This window comes from Anarhichas minor, unplaced genomic scaffold (assembly GCF_050575085.1).
Source record: "Anarhichas minor isolate MPS153535 unplaced genomic scaffold, ASM5057508v1 ptg000040l, whole genome shotgun sequence".
In the NCBI taxonomy this organism is placed as follows: Eukaryota; Metazoa; Chordata; class Actinopteri; order Perciformes; family Anarhichadidae; genus Anarhichas; species Anarhichas minor.
Genome location: NW_027466486.1, coordinates 13559267 through 13576632, shown reverse-complemented (window position 1 = coordinate 13576632; position 17366 = coordinate 13559267). Strand labels below are relative to the sequence as shown.

Below are 17366 nucleotides of genomic sequence, written 5' to 3'. Positions count from 1 at the left end.
GTGAACTGGATGTGGAGCCAGAGTGTAGTGCAGAGTTCTCGCTCAACACTGGGAGCTGTGCAGTGATGAGATGCAGACGTATAAACACATTTAACTCTCACTTTTCCACACTTGCTGTGTCAATCTATACTTCATTTTATGGGTTGCGTTTGGTGGTTAAATAAGCTAATGTAGGATGTATTTAGATGTTGCATACATTTGTAAATGGAAGGTATTTAGAAGGTAAAGAGTATTTCTTTAGAGTATTCTTAATATTGTATTTCTCTCGCTGCAGCTTTGCATGTAACACTTGTCATTGCACTCTGTTCATTGCACTTGACTTTTTACATATTTTTTTGGAAGGAAAATTCTTTTTAAAAATGACATACTGTATTTCTTTTCCCCCAAAATTTTCGGCAAAATCCCTTTTTATATCACGTAGCTGCAGCGCTAACCGATCGCCGTCTGCTCTTTTTCTAGCCCACATCTCGGAACACCCCAACCAGCAGCCCAGCCACAAGATCCAGATCACCATGGGGTCGACGGAGGCGCGCGTGGACTACATGGGCTCCAGCATCCTGATGGGAGTTTTCAGCAACGCCGACCTGCAGCTCCAAGACGAGTGGAAGGTCAACCTGTGCACCGTTGACACCAGCCTATCGGAGAAAAGGTTTGGAGACGATGACGGCGGCAGCTCATTGTGCAACACAGCACGTCTTTGGTTGTTGTAATATAGCGCGCTTGATAGAATGCTAAGATTTATTGTGCAGTGAGTACATGAAGTGTTTTTTTCTCTGGGAAGTTTCTTATCTTGGTTCACTACCACCTGAGTTCATATGAGCACAAGTAACTGCATCAGGAACTCTGGAGAACACAGGTTTTGGTTCTTCAGACCTTCATTATGGCTTTCTTAATTACTCGGCCAGCCAGTGTAGCAACATGACACAAATCTGTCGTTCCAGATGCAGTGGTGTTTCATCTCCACCATTACCATCTGCTTTCCTGCCGCTCTTTACTGTTTTCTACATTATCCCCTGTTTTAATCTTCTATCTCCCACCCCCCACCCCAGTGAAATCTTCGTCCACGGAGACTTGCAGTGGGACATTTTCCAGGTGATCATTTCACGCTCCACCACGCCGGACCTCATCAAGATCGGCATGAAGCTGCAGGAGTTTTTCACTCAGCAGTTCGACACCAGCAAGCGGGCCCTCTCCACCTGGGGCCCCGGTCCCTACCTGCCCCCCAAGACCCCCGTCATCAACGCCGACAAAGGTTCGGCGGAGCTCTGTAAGCATTTTCTACACTGCTGGGAGAAATATTGAATGCAGACTGTGGCGTATTAAGGTGTGCGCAGCGAGCGTGTGTGAGGGCAGTTGTGCTGGTTGTAGGAAGTGAACTGATTTGAAATTCTAATACGCTTAATTTGTAAACCACTTTTGACAAGCTGGTACGGCAAGTGAACATAATCAAACATGCAGCATTCGTTAAAAAGAGATTGGAGATTTAAAACCAGCATAATGCACAGAACTGATCCCGTTCAGGTCAGCGTCTCACTCTGTGCCTCCCGACCGTCGTCTTTGTCCCACAGACATGGACGCCGCCCATCACCGCCACTGGCCCGGCGTGCTGAAGGTAATCGCCGGCTGCCACATCTCCCTCTTCCAGATGCCCCTGCCCGAGGACGCCGTGCAGCTGGGCGGTTCCATGAGCCTCCACGGCAACCACATGACCCTGGCCTGCTTCCACGGGCCCAACTTCCGTTCCAAGTCGTGGGCGCTGTTCCACCTGGAGGAGCCCAACATCGCCTTCTGGACGGAGGCGCAGAAGATCTGGGAGGACGGTGAGACAGAAAATGTCCACTGTGGGACTGGTGTCGTACAACGATTACGTAATGAAAGAATAACATTTGGCGCCGCACATAATCCCTCTCTGACAACCCACTTGTGTTTCTGTCCGGTCCAGGCATCAAAGACGATTCTACTTACATTGTTCAGACACTGGACTTCCATCTCGGTCACAACACTATGGTGACCAAACCCTGTGGTGCACTCGAAAGTCCGATGGCCACCATCACCAAAATAACCCGCCGGCGCCATGAAAACGCCCCACATGGAGTCGCCACAGTCAAAGAATGGTTCAACTACGTCACTGCCATGAGGAACGAAGGTAACCTTTTATTTATTTAAATCTATGTAAACCATTTGTTTTGTGATGTCATCACACGTACCGGTTCCAGTTCCTCAACCGGAAATCTCAGAACTGATCTTATTTCTTTTTCCCATTTTTTATTTATTTTTTGCTCTGATGGATGTAAACGTGGTGGAGGAAATACTGTAGACACAACACACATTCCATCAGTAACAATAAAAGTGGCGACTAAATGCAAATGGTTGCTTCATTGTAGTGTCTTCAAAAACTTTAAACTTTTCTCAACTTCAGACAGCTCTGACTAAAAGAAGACAGACGCAGCGATTTAAAAAATAAAAATAAAAATAAAGTCACAAGAGCTCCTTTCCGTCTGCCTTTCCTTTCAGCTGCTGCCTGTTATCTAAAATGTCAAACAGGCGCATATAGTATTTAACGAAGCAGAGACGAGTGAACTCGCAAGCTTTCACGCGTCTTCTCTCTCGTCTCAGAGTTGAACTTGCTCAGGAACGTGGAAGCCAACAACCAAGAGAGCGGAGCGGCGGCCAAAAGCGCCAGCCTGCTGAGCAGCTTCCGCAGCTCCTCCAGCTACAACCATGAGACGGAGACCATCTTCGCTCTTCCCAGGATGCAGCTGGACTTCAAGTCCATCCACGAGCAAGATCCCGACGAACCGTCTCTAACAGGTAGGACTGGAGCCCGCAGAGTAATGTAACGGTACATGAAGGCAGTAACGCATCTGTGTCGATGGACTGTATCCTTTTATCACGTGTTTTTTTAAATTTATTTTTTATTATGAAGACAAGATAAATGAGACACGAATGAGCTAGCTAGCGCACCCCGGGGTCCCTCTGCCTCATAGCACCCAGTTAGCACCTTCAGTTAGCGGCTGTAGCATGTTGAATTCAGCCAGCGTAAAAATAAACGCAATAGTATTTATCTCCTCTATTTTTTCTCCCCCATGTCCCCTTTAGAATCCCTATACTAATGGTCCATAGCTGCAAACTTGTCCCTGAGATGTGAAAAATACATTTTGCTCATGTATGGCGCCAGAGTTTATCCCGCTTGCTAGTGCTAACGCTAACAGCATTGCAGAAGTCAAAATATGAGAAGCAAAGGTTTGTCCTCTCGTCTCTTATTGTTTTGTTTTTATTTGTTCCAGACGCCGACAGCAAACCCAAAGTGGAGTGCAGCGTGGTGACGGAGTTCACAGACCACATCTGCGTCACCATGGACGCCGAGCTCATCATGTTCCTTCACGACCTGGTGTCTGCCTACCTGAAGGAGAAGGAGAAAGGTTTCTGCCACTACATCATTCATTCCTCACGTCAGTCAGTCAGCGAGAGACAATAAGCAACGTTTAGTCGTAGTCAGCCGGCCACGCTCTCTGGGCCAAATTCCAGAGTCATCTGCGACAGGTGCGGCGATGACGATAGTTTGATTTGAGAGTGAAAATAGCTCCCGGCGTTCTAAACCAGACACGTCAATAAGAAGAAGAACAATATGAACCACGTCTGTCTACCTCCCTCGCTTTGGAAGCTGTTTGAATGCCGTCGGACTTATTTCGAAGAGCAGCGTGAAGCGCAGGCCGCTGAGTGTTATTTTCACACACAGCGGGCAGGTCGGAGTGCTCCACGCAGGCAGCATTTTTAAGTGGTTTCTCATTGTGACGGAGGAACAAATTAGCACCTTTTATGCCGGCAACCTCGCGTTCGTCATGACAATTAGAATAGCGCCCGTGACTTTGTTCTGTTTATTGTGCGGCTGAATGGAAAGAGAAGAGAGGCGAGCGTCGGAACAGTTTCACACCAGAGCTTGATCCCCTCCTGATCAACCAAAGCAGGCCAGATGGGTATTTGAATGTGAAGAGAGTCCAGATGCGTGCTATCGAGGTCTCAGGGATGTTAATGAATGTTTATTGTGTTCTGGCCCTGGATGTTGTTGCTGGAGAATGTGTTTGCCATGTTAACAAAGAGAAAAAAGAACAGGGCAGCATAAGGGAGTTTCCTTAATGCCTCTCCCCCCCCCCCCCCCCCCTGTGTGTCCTCAGCCCTCTTCGCCCCGCGGATGTTCGCGGCGCGGCCTGGTCAGAAGAGCCCCACGGCGCTGCACGACGAGAGCTCGGCGGACAAGGACGACGGCGACGGCATCAACTACACCACGGTGGACTGGAGGGAGTTCATGTGCAACACCTGGCACTTGGAGCCCACTCTCAGGTCAGCGGCACTCCACCGCACCACAGACATGTGGAGCGTTACACCCTCCGTTGTGACGGAGTCGCATTCATTCAAAGCGCTCACTCGTGAATAACACTCACTCGAAAAGCAGCGGAGGACGAACTAGAAAGTGTGAGCGTCATTCTCTGTGACCTCGTGGCCACGCCGGGTTTCTACAGCGACGCGCCGGCCAAACCGGCAAATCCAAATATACGAGGCTGTCGCGCATCAGTGTATAAGGGAAAAAAAGAAAGAAATCCAAGCCACACATAGGAAATATAGATTTCTACTGTTTATAGGAGAAATAGCATAAAATGCTGGCAGCTGAGTGTTGCTCCTATTTCAGCATAAAGGACTGCAGTTTAATTTTAAGCTGTTCTCATCTCGTTTGATGGGTCAGTGTGTAAATGTACTGCCATGAAACGTCCTCTAAGCTTTTAAACTGTAAGTAAGTATTATAGTGGCAATAAAAATGAACTTAAAGTACCAAAAGTAAAAGTACTCGATACGTAGAAACAATGCTCCTCACAGGTTATATTATCTATATATTAGAATATTTATGTATTTATTAGATGCTTAATGTGTAAGCAGCATTTAATGTTGTAGGTAGGGATGGGTTGGGTTTTATCTTGAATCACGATTTAAAAAAAGTGAAATGAAAAAAAACAGGAATTATCATGTACGAAGGAACAGACTCGCACAATGTTGCTATTTATCTTTTTATTTATTTATTCATCCTTTATTTATGCAGGGGGACCTCATGACTTGTGATTACCTTATTTAAGATTAAAAGACGTCACCTACGTATCTGTGATGCAATAACTGCAATGCAATAATTTCCTTCACAAAATGTTGTAAAGGGAATCCAGGATGTTCTAATCAAGATGGTTGAGCTGGAGACAGTTGGTTTATTTCAATGCTGTTGGATGGTTAAATAAGTAGCATTGTATTTGTATCTGCTCACAGACTTTAGATATAATAACTGAAATAAGATGTAAAGAACAACTTTAGTTTCTGTAGTTTTTAAAAACGGAGCGCTGAACATCTTCTTGCGTCCTCAGGCTCATCTCCTGGACGGGACGTAAGATCGACCCGGTGGGCGTGGACTACATCCTGCAAAAGCTGGGCTTCCACCACGCCCGCACTACGATCCCCAAGTGGCTGCAGAGGGGCGTGATGGACCCGTTGGACAAGGTGCTGTCGGTGCTCATCAAGAAGCTGGGCACCGCCCTGCAGGACGAGAAGGACAAGAGAGGCCGGGACAAAGAGGAACACTGAGGAACACTGAGGAACACTGAGGGACACTGAGGGACACTGGGGGACACTGAGGAACACGCCGCACCGCTGTAATCTAGGCCGTGCGGGCCTTCCCTACAGGTCACCAACACTGGATTACTGGATTACAACGGGCCACTACTGTACAACACATTTGTCAAACGTTTCCATTTTTACCTGCTACAGCCTGTGAATTTCAGCCGAGTTTGTTTACTGTGGCGTACGCCAGTAGCGGCTCTGACTGAAGCGTTTTGCACCGATGTCGTTTTTTCTGTATATTTTGAACAAAGTAGCAAATGTTAGAATTATTTGACTTTAATGGTGAAGAAAAAAACCGAAAAAAAAAACCTGCCTCTTTTACCTGCTGTACATGACCTTACTGAAATCGCTTGAAAGTTTATTTTAAGGCTTACCAATATTTCATGAGAAATGATTTCTTATACCGTTGCCTTTTCTTTGTTTCCCATGGAACACATGGTAGATATGCTTTATGTATTTTAGAGTGTAGTTTTAAGATATTTAAGAACAGTTCAGTGACGGTGTTCTTGATTTTATTTTATTTTTTTGATGTGAACAAATAAATACTGTGAGGTTTACTGCACACCATCCGCTCAGTCGCGACGATGACATGAACTTGTAATTATAATTTGAAACCAAGATCACTATTTATGGGTATGTGAAATGCAAAGTCTACAACATGTATCGGCTTGGTGTGTCAAGCTTATTTTTGTCCTTTTTAAAAAAAATGAAATCCATACAGTAGAACCAGTGTATATAATTACATTTCTTAAATATGTTGATTTCCTAACTTAATAAAAGTATTGCCATTCAATTTTAGATGAGGCTCGGGTCTGTTTTTGTTCAGTTGGTACTAATTTAAATGTATTTAACATTTTAGAAATTCTTTGAAATTTCCATTAAAGGTGAATTACACCAGTTTTACCCTTTGACGGTTGTTAAATGTTTTTATAACAGAACGCCAGCATCATTAAAGCAACGGAAAGTACACTTCATTAAAGGGGAGCTGTAGTGCTCTCCGTCTCACAAGAGGCAGATTAGAAAAAGAATAGTCAAAACTGAAGCAGAAGAATGAAACAATATTGTAGCATAGTTTGGTGTTTTTTGGAGTCTCGCTGCCTGGTAAATGTCCCACGTCTAACAAACACCATGCTGCTAGTTAAATCAATGGTGACTCCCTCTGCTCACTTTCCACTCCGTGAAATGCATCGCTTCACGTGGCAAAGGGTTCCCATGAAACGGCTGTCGGACAGGTGATGGATCTTTAATGAACCGCTGTATATTTTTTAATTTGTACGTCTCATATTGTTGGAATCGAAGCTTTAATGGTAATAATGCATTTTCCTTTCCTTCAGGCCGTAATTTGTTTCCATTTCCGGGTTTTTAGGTCAATTAATGAGCGTTTAAATTCTACAAGATTCAGTTTGTAATTTATACCAACTTTAACCAGTTTCCTCCAATGTTTGTCAAGAGTACCTCTTCCCCCCCCCATCCTTCAAAAGGCCTGCTGCTGTGCTCACTGGGGGGCTTTTATTAATACAGTACCCGCCCCCCCCCCCCCCCCCCTTCTACCAGGGCTAATCTCCACTGTGATACCTCCCCCTCCTCACCACGAGCCATGTTCCACTTTTTGCATTTTTGATGGCGCGTTGGCGGGTGATGGGGAGTGCGTTGGCACGGCGGAGAGGAAGGGAACAGCGGGGCTTCTCTGTGATGTCTGCTGTGAGATTAGTGCAGTGTCACCTGAGGAAGCCCAGACAGCTCCGTGTGGGAGAACGCACTCAAGTTCTCTCTCTCTCTCTCTGTCCCCCTATCTCTTTCTCTCTCTCTCGTCTCGGCCGGACATTATTTATTTTTTTATTCTGCCTGCTGAACAAGCGGCCTTCCTTTGAAGTCGTTTCTTCTTCTATTTTACATATTCCCCTCGCTCTTTTTCTTTTATCGCTTCCCAGAGCTACACTGTGTACATGTCAACGTGGGAGCCAAGTGAGCGACCAGCAGATGGAGTCAAAAGCCAGTCGTCCCACAATCTGAGCTCCTCCTTAATGACGAGTCAGCTCCCCTGTTTACTGTCCCGCTACTGAATTATAAAACAGAAAACGGAACGGGGCTGCATTAAAAAGTCATGGAGTGGCCAGAGATGTCGAACAGCTTCAAGTGCCTGCCTTGGTCCTTCGATAACGCTGAGTGGTGGACTGCCAAGTCGAGGAAAACTGAAGCTGTTATTGCTTTGTGTGACCATTAAATGACAGAAACAGTCTTCTTTATTAGAAGGTATGAGAGATAGAGTTAAAACAGTGTGGAAGGCCGTGCTGGAGAATGAATATTTTATCTGCAGAAGACAGAACTTTGCAACATAAAGGGTTCTAAGCTTTGAAGCGAACCAGCGAGCTGCTGGTGGAGCTTTCGAACACTTTCCCGTATGCGGTTTTAGTCAAATGCATGTTCTCTTTGCCGAATGACGGTCTTCATTAGCAGAAAGCTGACAGTGAACAGAAACCAAACAGACAGGGTATCATTAAGAGCGCTTTGAACCTGGCCTTTAAACGTTGCCCTACACTTCATCATAAATCTATGCTTCAGTATAACTTAGAGTAAGAGTTCAGTGTCACCTTCAAGGCACCTATAAGTGTTTACATTGTAATAATTGCTTCATAAATGGTTAATTAATCATTTACTAATGCTTTATAGGACCGTTAAAAGCCAATGATATAAAAATCCCTTTTGCTGGTGTTTTTGCTAGTCCAACATCCCGCTTTGCCTTTTTAATTTTTTTAAATTTATCAGTAATTTGTGAAACCCTACAGCCAGGAGTCTGTTATCTTAGCTTAGCATAAAGACAGGAAACGGCTAGCCAGGCTCTATCCAAAGTTTCAAAATCTGCCAAAGTCAACTGATTTGGATTTCTTGCCGAGAGTTCTATTAGAACAAGAATAGAATTCTAATGTCTGTACACTACATACATCTTAAACCACGGTGAAGAGGAGCTTAGCTTAGCATAAAGACTGTAAAATAGGGAAACAGTTTGCCTGGCTCCGTCCAAGGCTAACACGTTGTTTAATATGTACAAAAACCAAAGAGTAAAACTGAGATGTAAAATTTGTTGCAAACAGACAAAAATAAACCAACAAATCCTACCTAGACTTAACCTCCTTGGCGGAGGTTATTAGTGAGCTTTAGGTGCTGGTAGATGGACTTTGTATACCTTCAAACAATTGTCCTTGTTTCCAGTCATTTTGCAAAGCAAAGCTAACTGGCTGCCTTATATTTACCGGACAGATGGTATCAATTAAGAAGTGGTATCACTTCTCTTATCTAACCATTTAAAGGTGCAGTGTGTAGGATTCTGCGTCATCTAGTGGTGAGATGGCAGATTGCAACCAACTGAAACTTCTCCCGTATGCCAAGCTTGTAGGAGGCTGCGGCGAAAACATGAAATCACTAATGTCCCTTTGTAGCAACAGTGTTTGGTTTGTCCATTCTGGGCTACTGTAGAAACAAAGTGGCTGGCTCCGTAAAGACAAACCGCTTCGTATGCAGATCTAAACGGCTCATTGTGAAGTAACAAATACACAACAATTCCTATTTTTAGGTGATTATACAATGAAGAAAACAAAATTATCAATATGATATTCCATTTCTGCCAATAGACCCCCCTATAAATGGTAAACAACGTTTATAACTGTCATAATACAAAATAGGATTTGTCACAATCTGACAGCCCAAAAGCTGTTCCAATGATATTTATTAACCATTTATTAAGCCTTTAGTTACTACTTATGCTACTACTTACTACCCTTTACAAGGGGTACTTTTAAGCTGCGAACTGAACCAAGATAAAAGCTGAATCAAGAGCTGATAGTGACAGATTTAGAAAGTGACATGCAGTGTGGGAAAATAAGAAGTAAGATATCAAGGTATTTACTACTCATTCAAAAAAAATTATTGCGAGTGATTTCCTTGGGAACAGTTGTCTATTTGATGGATACATAAGAACATTTTTCAAAAAGCCTCTTCTCTCATTCCCGGCACAGCTCCATTCACTCTAACATACACCTACGCAAGAAGCGTTGACGGGGTTTTCTTCACAGACCTAATGATGTCATGCAGCTTTTTACTTTCATTCCAGAAAAAATGGCCTTTTAGGGAGTATTTTTTCCACATCTTTCTCAAATTATCCCCGTGCTTTGGAACTCCTCATTAGCCTAATGACGGATAGGAAGAGCGAAGACATGATACCGTTAAAGAGTGTTTGAAACCTCTTCAAAGCTGTCTTCTGAGCAGTGGCGGCTGGTGGAAAAATATTCTAGGTAGGGCCATCCTATCAATTTCAGCAAACATCCCAATGAAGTATTATATATTTTAATTACAGCGCCTGGTTAGCGCCTGGTTAGCGCCAGTCGTATATTTACAAATGTTTTGTATCCAGCCATGTTCTCCTGAAGGAGAATGTCTTTGTTTGTTTGTTTCTTACATGAATTAATGGCTGAGAGGTTTGTATTTAACAGTATATTGTTTGCATCTTGCAATAAATATTGATATGTTCTTGATCACTTTGTGTTGTGTCTATTTGCCTTTTCTGTTCAAAAACTGTGTCTTGAGGCACTGCTGGCCTTTCAATGTCATTTATAAATGCTTTGTAAGGCATAAATAGTCCTCACTTTAGATGAGGTCACACAAAACACTTTACTAACGAGTAGTAACTACCTTAATAAATCATGAATTAATCATGAATTGCAGTATTAATATGCGTTTATAAAGCATATATTAACATAGTCCCTAACCACTAGTGCAGGGGTCACCAACCTTTTTTAAACTGAGAGCTACTTCAAGGGCACCGAGTAGTACGAAGGGCTACTTATTTGATACAAACTTCCTGAATAACAAAGTTGCACAGATCACCTTTTAATAATAATAATATATGTGAAGAGACTGTTTGATCACATGTCAGTTAATTATTCCTCACAATAATTATTAAGAATGATTTCCACAACAATGATGGTATAGCTACACATACATATTTAAACATGCAACTTTTATTTCTGTTAATCTGTTTCAACATTTGAAAGTCAGAGGTATCACATCTCTGATATTTTTGTATCATCACATGATTAAAGACGGTTACTTTTGCACATAGCGCCTGCTGGTGAAGGATCCAGTGGTAATGTAGACATTTTGGGAAGTCTGGGTCACCTTTGCATTGCGCAATGAAGCCTGCATGCCGGCCCGTCATCGCGGGAGCACCGTCTGTTGTCACCGACACCAGCTTTTCCAATGGTACCTTTGTCTCCACGAAGAAACTAGTAAAAAGTCTCGTCTATAGCGGAGCGGGGGATCCAACCCTCCGAGGCGCGCGAGCGTCTTCGGGCGTCCGCGTTCAAACCTCTAGTCTGGGCCTTTTCGGTGGGATTGCGTTGCCTCGCCTCTACCCCTGCCACCCCTGAGTTGTTGCACATAATAGACGGGCTTATTAATCAAGAATAAAACATTTATAACTGCTGTTATGAACTGCATACTAATGAATTATTAATGTAGGAACAATGCTTTATAAATGATGAATTAAGTGTTTACTCACACTTAACTAATGCTTCATAGTGTGTAGTTATTATAAAGTGTTACCGAAACTTTGTGTGCAATAGGTCAACCCCCCCCCCCCACTCTTTCATACAGCGAGCGACGCATCCCTCCTCGTCTCTCTAATTGTCTGTCCTCAGTCCAAAAGTAAAAATCTATTAAAAACATATCACCACAAATCATATTTACCCCATGTTTTGGGTCATAATGTCATAAAGTATGACAGTCTGAGCCTTTGCCCTACAGAACAAATGGGCCCATCTGGGACAATAAAGACCAAAAGCGCCGTTCTGACGTACAGCGACTATAAAGTGTCTTAATACAAATGAGCAGATTGAGATTTGAGCCCCTGTTTGATTAAATTTCTAATTCGGTGTAACAATATGGCTGAAGTGTTGAAAGGAGAAGCTGGTCGATGGTATAATAGTCGAAATGTTCCGTTCCCCGGTTCTCCGCTCGAGCTGTGGAACGCTGCCACACAGAATAGATTAGAGTCTCCGCTCACTTGGTGGTGACCTCCCTGACCGCCATGTTGTCTGAACCTCCTCGCCGTGAACAGCTGCCGTATAGCTGGTGCTCTCTTGTGGATGCTCGCTTGAATGTGGTGCTTCTGTGCTGTTGCCAAGGTCGAGGGTTCAATCTCTTTGTGCGCCCACCAGCCAGCAGTTTTGAAGGCTTGTCACGTCTTGTGGAAATACAGCTTGTGAGTCATTTCGCAGCGAGTGCAGGGAAACTTCTTTAAACTGTGTCTGTACAAAGACAACAACCACCCAACTCCGCACTTCCATTCAGCTTTATATGGAGCTTTATTTTTAAAGAATCGTTTAGCTTGTTGTTATGCCTGTATGGCTTGCAAATCAAACTTGCATTAACACATTTTGGCCACTTGGGGGCAGTGCACTTTAAAAAAAAAGCTGCTAACATTGATATATTATCATCTTCTAACACATTCATTGATATGCAGCAAAAAGCATTCAGTTGGAGTCGTGTTTCTGACCACCTGGCGATTACAAGTCCAGTAGTCACTCTCCTTTTCGAGAGATAAAGTCTGCGGTTTACCCAGACAAACCACACTGACAGCTGCATAATAATTTAGAAACACACGTCAACACATGCACACAACACCAATTTTTATATTCCGCAAGAGCCAATTTACCTTGCCAAGGTGACCAGGGGTGCATGAACCCTCATTGGCAAATGTTATATAAACAAGTTGAGTGTATTCTTTCATGTGCAACATCAATAAAATGAAGACAAAAATGCAATAATAACTTTACCACTTCGCACATTATATTCAGTTGGAACCTCCCCCGAGCCTTTTTGCTTTAGTTATTTTTTCTAATGAATTCATCCAGACTGGTGCTTTAGTTAAACATTCTCTCAAGGCACAAGGTGAACTTTACATATGTCTGCTGTCTCACAGCTTGTTCAGTGACCCACGGTTATTCAGATTTATGAAAACAAAGATGTGAGGCGTTTCTTGGGACTATTCGCATTAAATGCCTTATGAGTTGATCGTCACCTTTAAAGGGGTGATGGAAGTACAGCCCGACGTGAATGCTCTTCATTCAGACTGAAGACGACTTGACTGAAGGCTACTTGTTTGTGTCTTTTCAATCAAGCAATTCTGACTAAAGCCTTCAGAGTCGATCGATATTTACCGTGGGTCTTTCATTCCGGATCCTTTTGAGAAGTCATGTAATGGCAATTAGTGAGCAGGTCAACGAGTCTGCACTTTAATGTAGAGAAGATTCCCTTTAGATTTTCGATTACCGGAGAGCACAATGACTCTCCCTCCTAAACCGAGAAGAACTAAATGGAAGCAGCCAGGAGATTGCTCCGTCGTACCTCTTTTAGACCTTATAGTGCAGCATTTGAGATTTGATCATGAAATATTAATCGACTCACTTCAGCTCTGAGGTGGGTATGTGGCTCAGCACTGAGCTGTCTCAGATCCCATCTTTCTAATAGACCTTTGTCTGTATAAGGCAATTCATTTCCCGGAGGCACGCAGCTCCTAAAAAGTCCCACGGAGCTCAATTCCAGGTCTCGTCCGTACTGTCGTCTACAGTATAAGCTCCCACTTGGAAACGTCTTTTATTAAAACCGTACGTATGTCTCTCCGATGGTGCGCAGAAAAACACCAATTTATACAAGCTGTTGCGATAGTGAGCATAAACCTATATCTTGATGGAAGTAGAAGTATTTTTTTAAAGTCCCTTTTATTTAACACATTTTAAACAAACTAATAGAGATTTTCACTTTTGCTCTTCAGTTAATTTTGGAACACAGACTTGTACTTATCTACTGATTATCTGTCTTTGTCGTATTCTCAAAAGTTATTTGATGTCGAAAATGATTTTTACTGAAAAATCTTGAATTGTCTTCAACAATTATTACAATTATTATTACAATTGTATTTGAACTTTTCTTTCCTTCCCAAGGCTGATTTCCATCATAGGACAGCATTTTCAAGAACAAGGTATACAACCAACATTGTGACAAAATACATAGAATTATTCAAGGTAAAAGGGACACCAAGGAGGTCATTGATTATATAAAATCCATAGAGAAAGCTATTTTTGGAATTTATTCATCAGATATGATCCAGCTTCTAGGTTAGTAATAAGGGATGTATGCCTTTACATCTGTTCGTGTGTCTGTTATCGAACCCTAGGCTGATAAGAGACAAGAAAATACATGACAGAGAGAGGATGACATATGACAAATGCATTTAGAGCGTAACGACTCCATGGTTGCGTTTTAGCCGACAGACACAGCAGGAAGCCACTCAATCCATCTCTGCTGACAAAGGCCCATCAATAATGAAATTAATGCGAAATGGAGAGTTGATTTCTTCTGTCAGCGTCGGGCAAAATCCTAACGGCAGCCAGATGTTGGAGAGGCGTTTGTCTCGAGCGGGAACAAACGGTGTTATAGTTGTGTAAGTTAGCTCAGCATCAAAGAACGCTAAGTTTTGGAAGGATTTCGTTTCTGATTCCAGATGGTGTAAATGGGGCACAAACTGTCGCCTTCTTTTGCAGCCATGCTAGCAGCACATCGCTAGGTGCTTTGTCGGGCACCTGTGAAACTAACGACACCCCTGTTAGCCTCAGCTGTAGGCTACATTGTGTAGCGCTAATTAGCAAAGGTTAGCACGCTAACACACCAAACCAATATGATGAACTTGATAACTTGGTAAACGTTTAACCATTTTTGTTGTAATTTTCCTCGTGAGCATGTTGCCATGCCAGTGTTAGCATGTAGCTCACAGCACCGCTGTGCATACAGGTTCACAGAGCCGCTAGCACGGCTGTAGACTGTTAAATTCATGTCAGAAAAAAGCTTTGGCTTTGTTTTTTGGAACATTTATGGAATTAAAACCATCTGGACAGAAGTGACTGTTTACTCGCATCCTACGCCCAAATGCCATCAAGAAAACAAGGCTAGGTGGAGCTGTAAGGACTACATCACATTCCCAAGCATGAACGTGGAGAACAAATAAGTTTAACATACTTTAAAACGAGTGTAGACATCTTGTGGACATGATTTAATGGCAATGTCAGAGATTAAATGCAAAGTGTGCCCACTGTTAGATTTGACTGTGGTGACCTGATGAATATGAAACATGAAGCAAAGACAGACTGAGAGAATGCAAGAAATAAAAGACCTTAAAAGACCCTTTTGGGGAACCCGGCCTCTGTTATTGTCTGCTGAGGATTACTGCGTGATGAGTTTTCAATTTGATCAGAAAAGGTTGTACAGTAGGCCACGAGAAAGATAGAAGCTGGAGCAAATTACGGCACCGGACTTAATGCCTGAGCAAAGAATTCTGCCACGGGCACAAAGGCTGTGTTAAGATATGAAAGGATTAAAACAGAAGTTCCACCTAAATTCTCTTCCACAACTGGTTATCGTTCATAAACTGAAAAAAGTTTGAGAAATGCAACGCCTCGTCAAAATCCAAAGATCTCCCCACCTGGTTCCTCCGGGGCGGAGGTTTAGTTTTAGTGGCCTCTGCTAGATGATCAAACACTGTATTCAGAAGCAAGAACACCAGAAATATGTGCATCCTTAAGCCTCAGTCCCCTCGACAAAGAAGGGTCAGAAATATTGGCAGAAACTGGCCCACCAACTGGTTGACCACAAGATTTTGTTGAATACCAGACTAGAGTCTGGTATGTAAAACACAACCCCAGGAAAGTGAGCTTTTTAAAAAAAGAATTTTTTATATCAGGGAAAAGAAAAGTCACTTTGAAGCTTTCACACAAGGTTTTCAAAGCCTCTAACAAGTTAAAGATGCAAGAGAGAGATGAAGCGCTGTGATCGCAGGCCGAGAGAGGGAATGACGGAGCTTTAAAACGAACTGATTGATTGTCGGACGTATGGAGGTCTTTTTCTTTCAACACAGGGCTGAAACCAGATGCTAGCGCTACATCACTCCAGAACATCATCTTCCCTTTCACGATAAGGAGATACTGAAAGATTCATTCATGTTAAAAAAAGTTTCAGTTCCTGAATGTGTGTGTGTGTGTGTGTGTGTGTGTGTGTGTTTGCGGGTGGGGGGAACAAACATCTTCTCACATCATGAAAGTTTGAGCAACTGATCCAGAACCAGGCAACAATTAATAAAATCCAGAGTATCAGAAGGGCAACAGAAGATTTAATAGTTCTGGTAACTGGTCAGTAAAGTTAGTACAGTACCACTCATGATACAGCAAAGAAGCTAAGGCGATCCGAAAAATGTTCTTCTGTGTTTTCACTGTCAAAATGAATAATATGCACAGAGGTATATGTATATTTATATATGTGTACTGTCTGGGAAGAAAACTTCATTCAATGAAACAACTCATATATTTTAAATGGGTAAAATATGCTTATTCGCTTTCTCGCCATTCAAATAGCCACTGTTTGTGTCTTACCATAGCAACCGTCATTTATTTTTGAAGATAAGTAAAGTTTGAGCACTACGAGCCCTATTAATGACCCTTAGGCTATTACAGACAGTGAGCATTAATGGTCACATTAGTTTCCTTCTGCATCTTTATGATCTGTGTTATTGAATCATTCCATTAGGTTTTGCTACACAAATCTATGTTTTTCTTGCCTCCTTTCACACCGACGCTGTTTGTACCTTCGCGGCTGCATTCTGCCTGCAGGAGTGTTTATCCGACGAAAACTCAAGGCTGCACACTGAAATCCACAGGGACTGCTATATTTGTCAACAATAAGTTGGGGGAATCAATTTAGCCTGAAATCCACAACGGCATTCACGCGCCGTCTCATCAGATTCTTGCAGAGCAATATCGAGTGGACGCCTGTCACTGACGTTCGAAGCGAGAGGGGAGCTTCTCCAATCCTCTGATGATACCTTTTCGGACAGTGCTGTGCTGTAATAGTACACTGTCCATCATTGTTACCCTCCCAGATGGACGTGGAGCTCTAATCCTGATCATTTAATAATAAATGGCGAGCAGAAGTCTGTCACAGATTACCGACTTGCAATCACACAAAGTAAAACCACCTCTCAGGTACTGTGTGCACTTAGGCGTTGGAGAGTCTCTATTTATAACCTCTACTGCTCCTGACAGAGTGGTGGTTATTGGAAGAGGTATAAGCCTGCCTGTACCACTAAAAGCCATCGTGAGTCTGGCACTGATGGGGTTTGTGGGAGTCAGACAGCATCCCCCCCCCACCCCACCCCTCCGGGCCAGCTGTGAGGAGTCAGTGGTGGTGACTGGCTCACCAAAATCATCTCTGAGCCATCTCCCCTCCTGCAGGAAAACAAGCAAGGCCCACTCCCGTGTCCACGGAAATTCATTTGTGCCAGTATCCGTGGAGGTTTAACATGCTCGGGGAAGCTGGCACAGAGCTCTGGCTCTCTACTGATTTACATGTTGTTGTTCTTGGTGGTCTTTCTTATGCCAGGGCTGAATCCAAGACAAATTGTACTGATTGTTTGTGACAGTGCACTGACAGCCTACACAAACCATATACACATATATATATATAAATATATATGGTATACATATATATATATATATGTATATATCTATATGTGCCCATGATTTATGCGGATTTAAATGCCATAATGAGTTGAGGATTTATGCCGGTGAATGGGTTAATGTCCTGTGGTTTGACCATGGGTTTGACGCAGG

General features: G+C 43.0%; 1 protein-coding gene across 15 annotated transcripts in view; it reads left to right on the top strand.

Moving 5' to 3' along the window:
- The window catches only part of kiaa1109 (KIAA1109 ortholog), a 67993-nt gene extending 61540 nt beyond the window's left edge, over positions 1 to 6453 (top strand). For 14 of the 15 annotated variants that reach the window (XM_076108558.1, XM_076108570.1, XM_076108557.1 and 11 more), the window contains 8 exons: positions 460 to 649; positions 1050 to 1267; positions 1569 to 1820; positions 1943 to 2146; positions 2617 to 2811; positions 3288 to 3422; positions 4176 to 4341; positions 5403 to 6453. In XM_076108558.1, the coding sequence (XP_075964673.1) occupies positions 460 to 649; positions 1050 to 1267; positions 1569 to 1820; positions 1943 to 2146; positions 2617 to 2811; positions 3288 to 3422; positions 4176 to 4341; positions 5403 to 5619 (1577 nt within the window). In that variant the 3' untranslated portion in view covers positions 5620 to 6453. The remainder of the gene's footprint in view (positions 1 to 459; positions 650 to 1049; positions 1268 to 1568; positions 1821 to 1942; positions 2147 to 2616; positions 2812 to 3287; positions 3423 to 4175; positions 4342 to 5402) is intronic. The other variant, XM_076108561.1, reaches the window with a different exon arrangement.
- The last annotated feature ends 10913 nt before the right edge of the window (positions 6454 to 17366 follow it).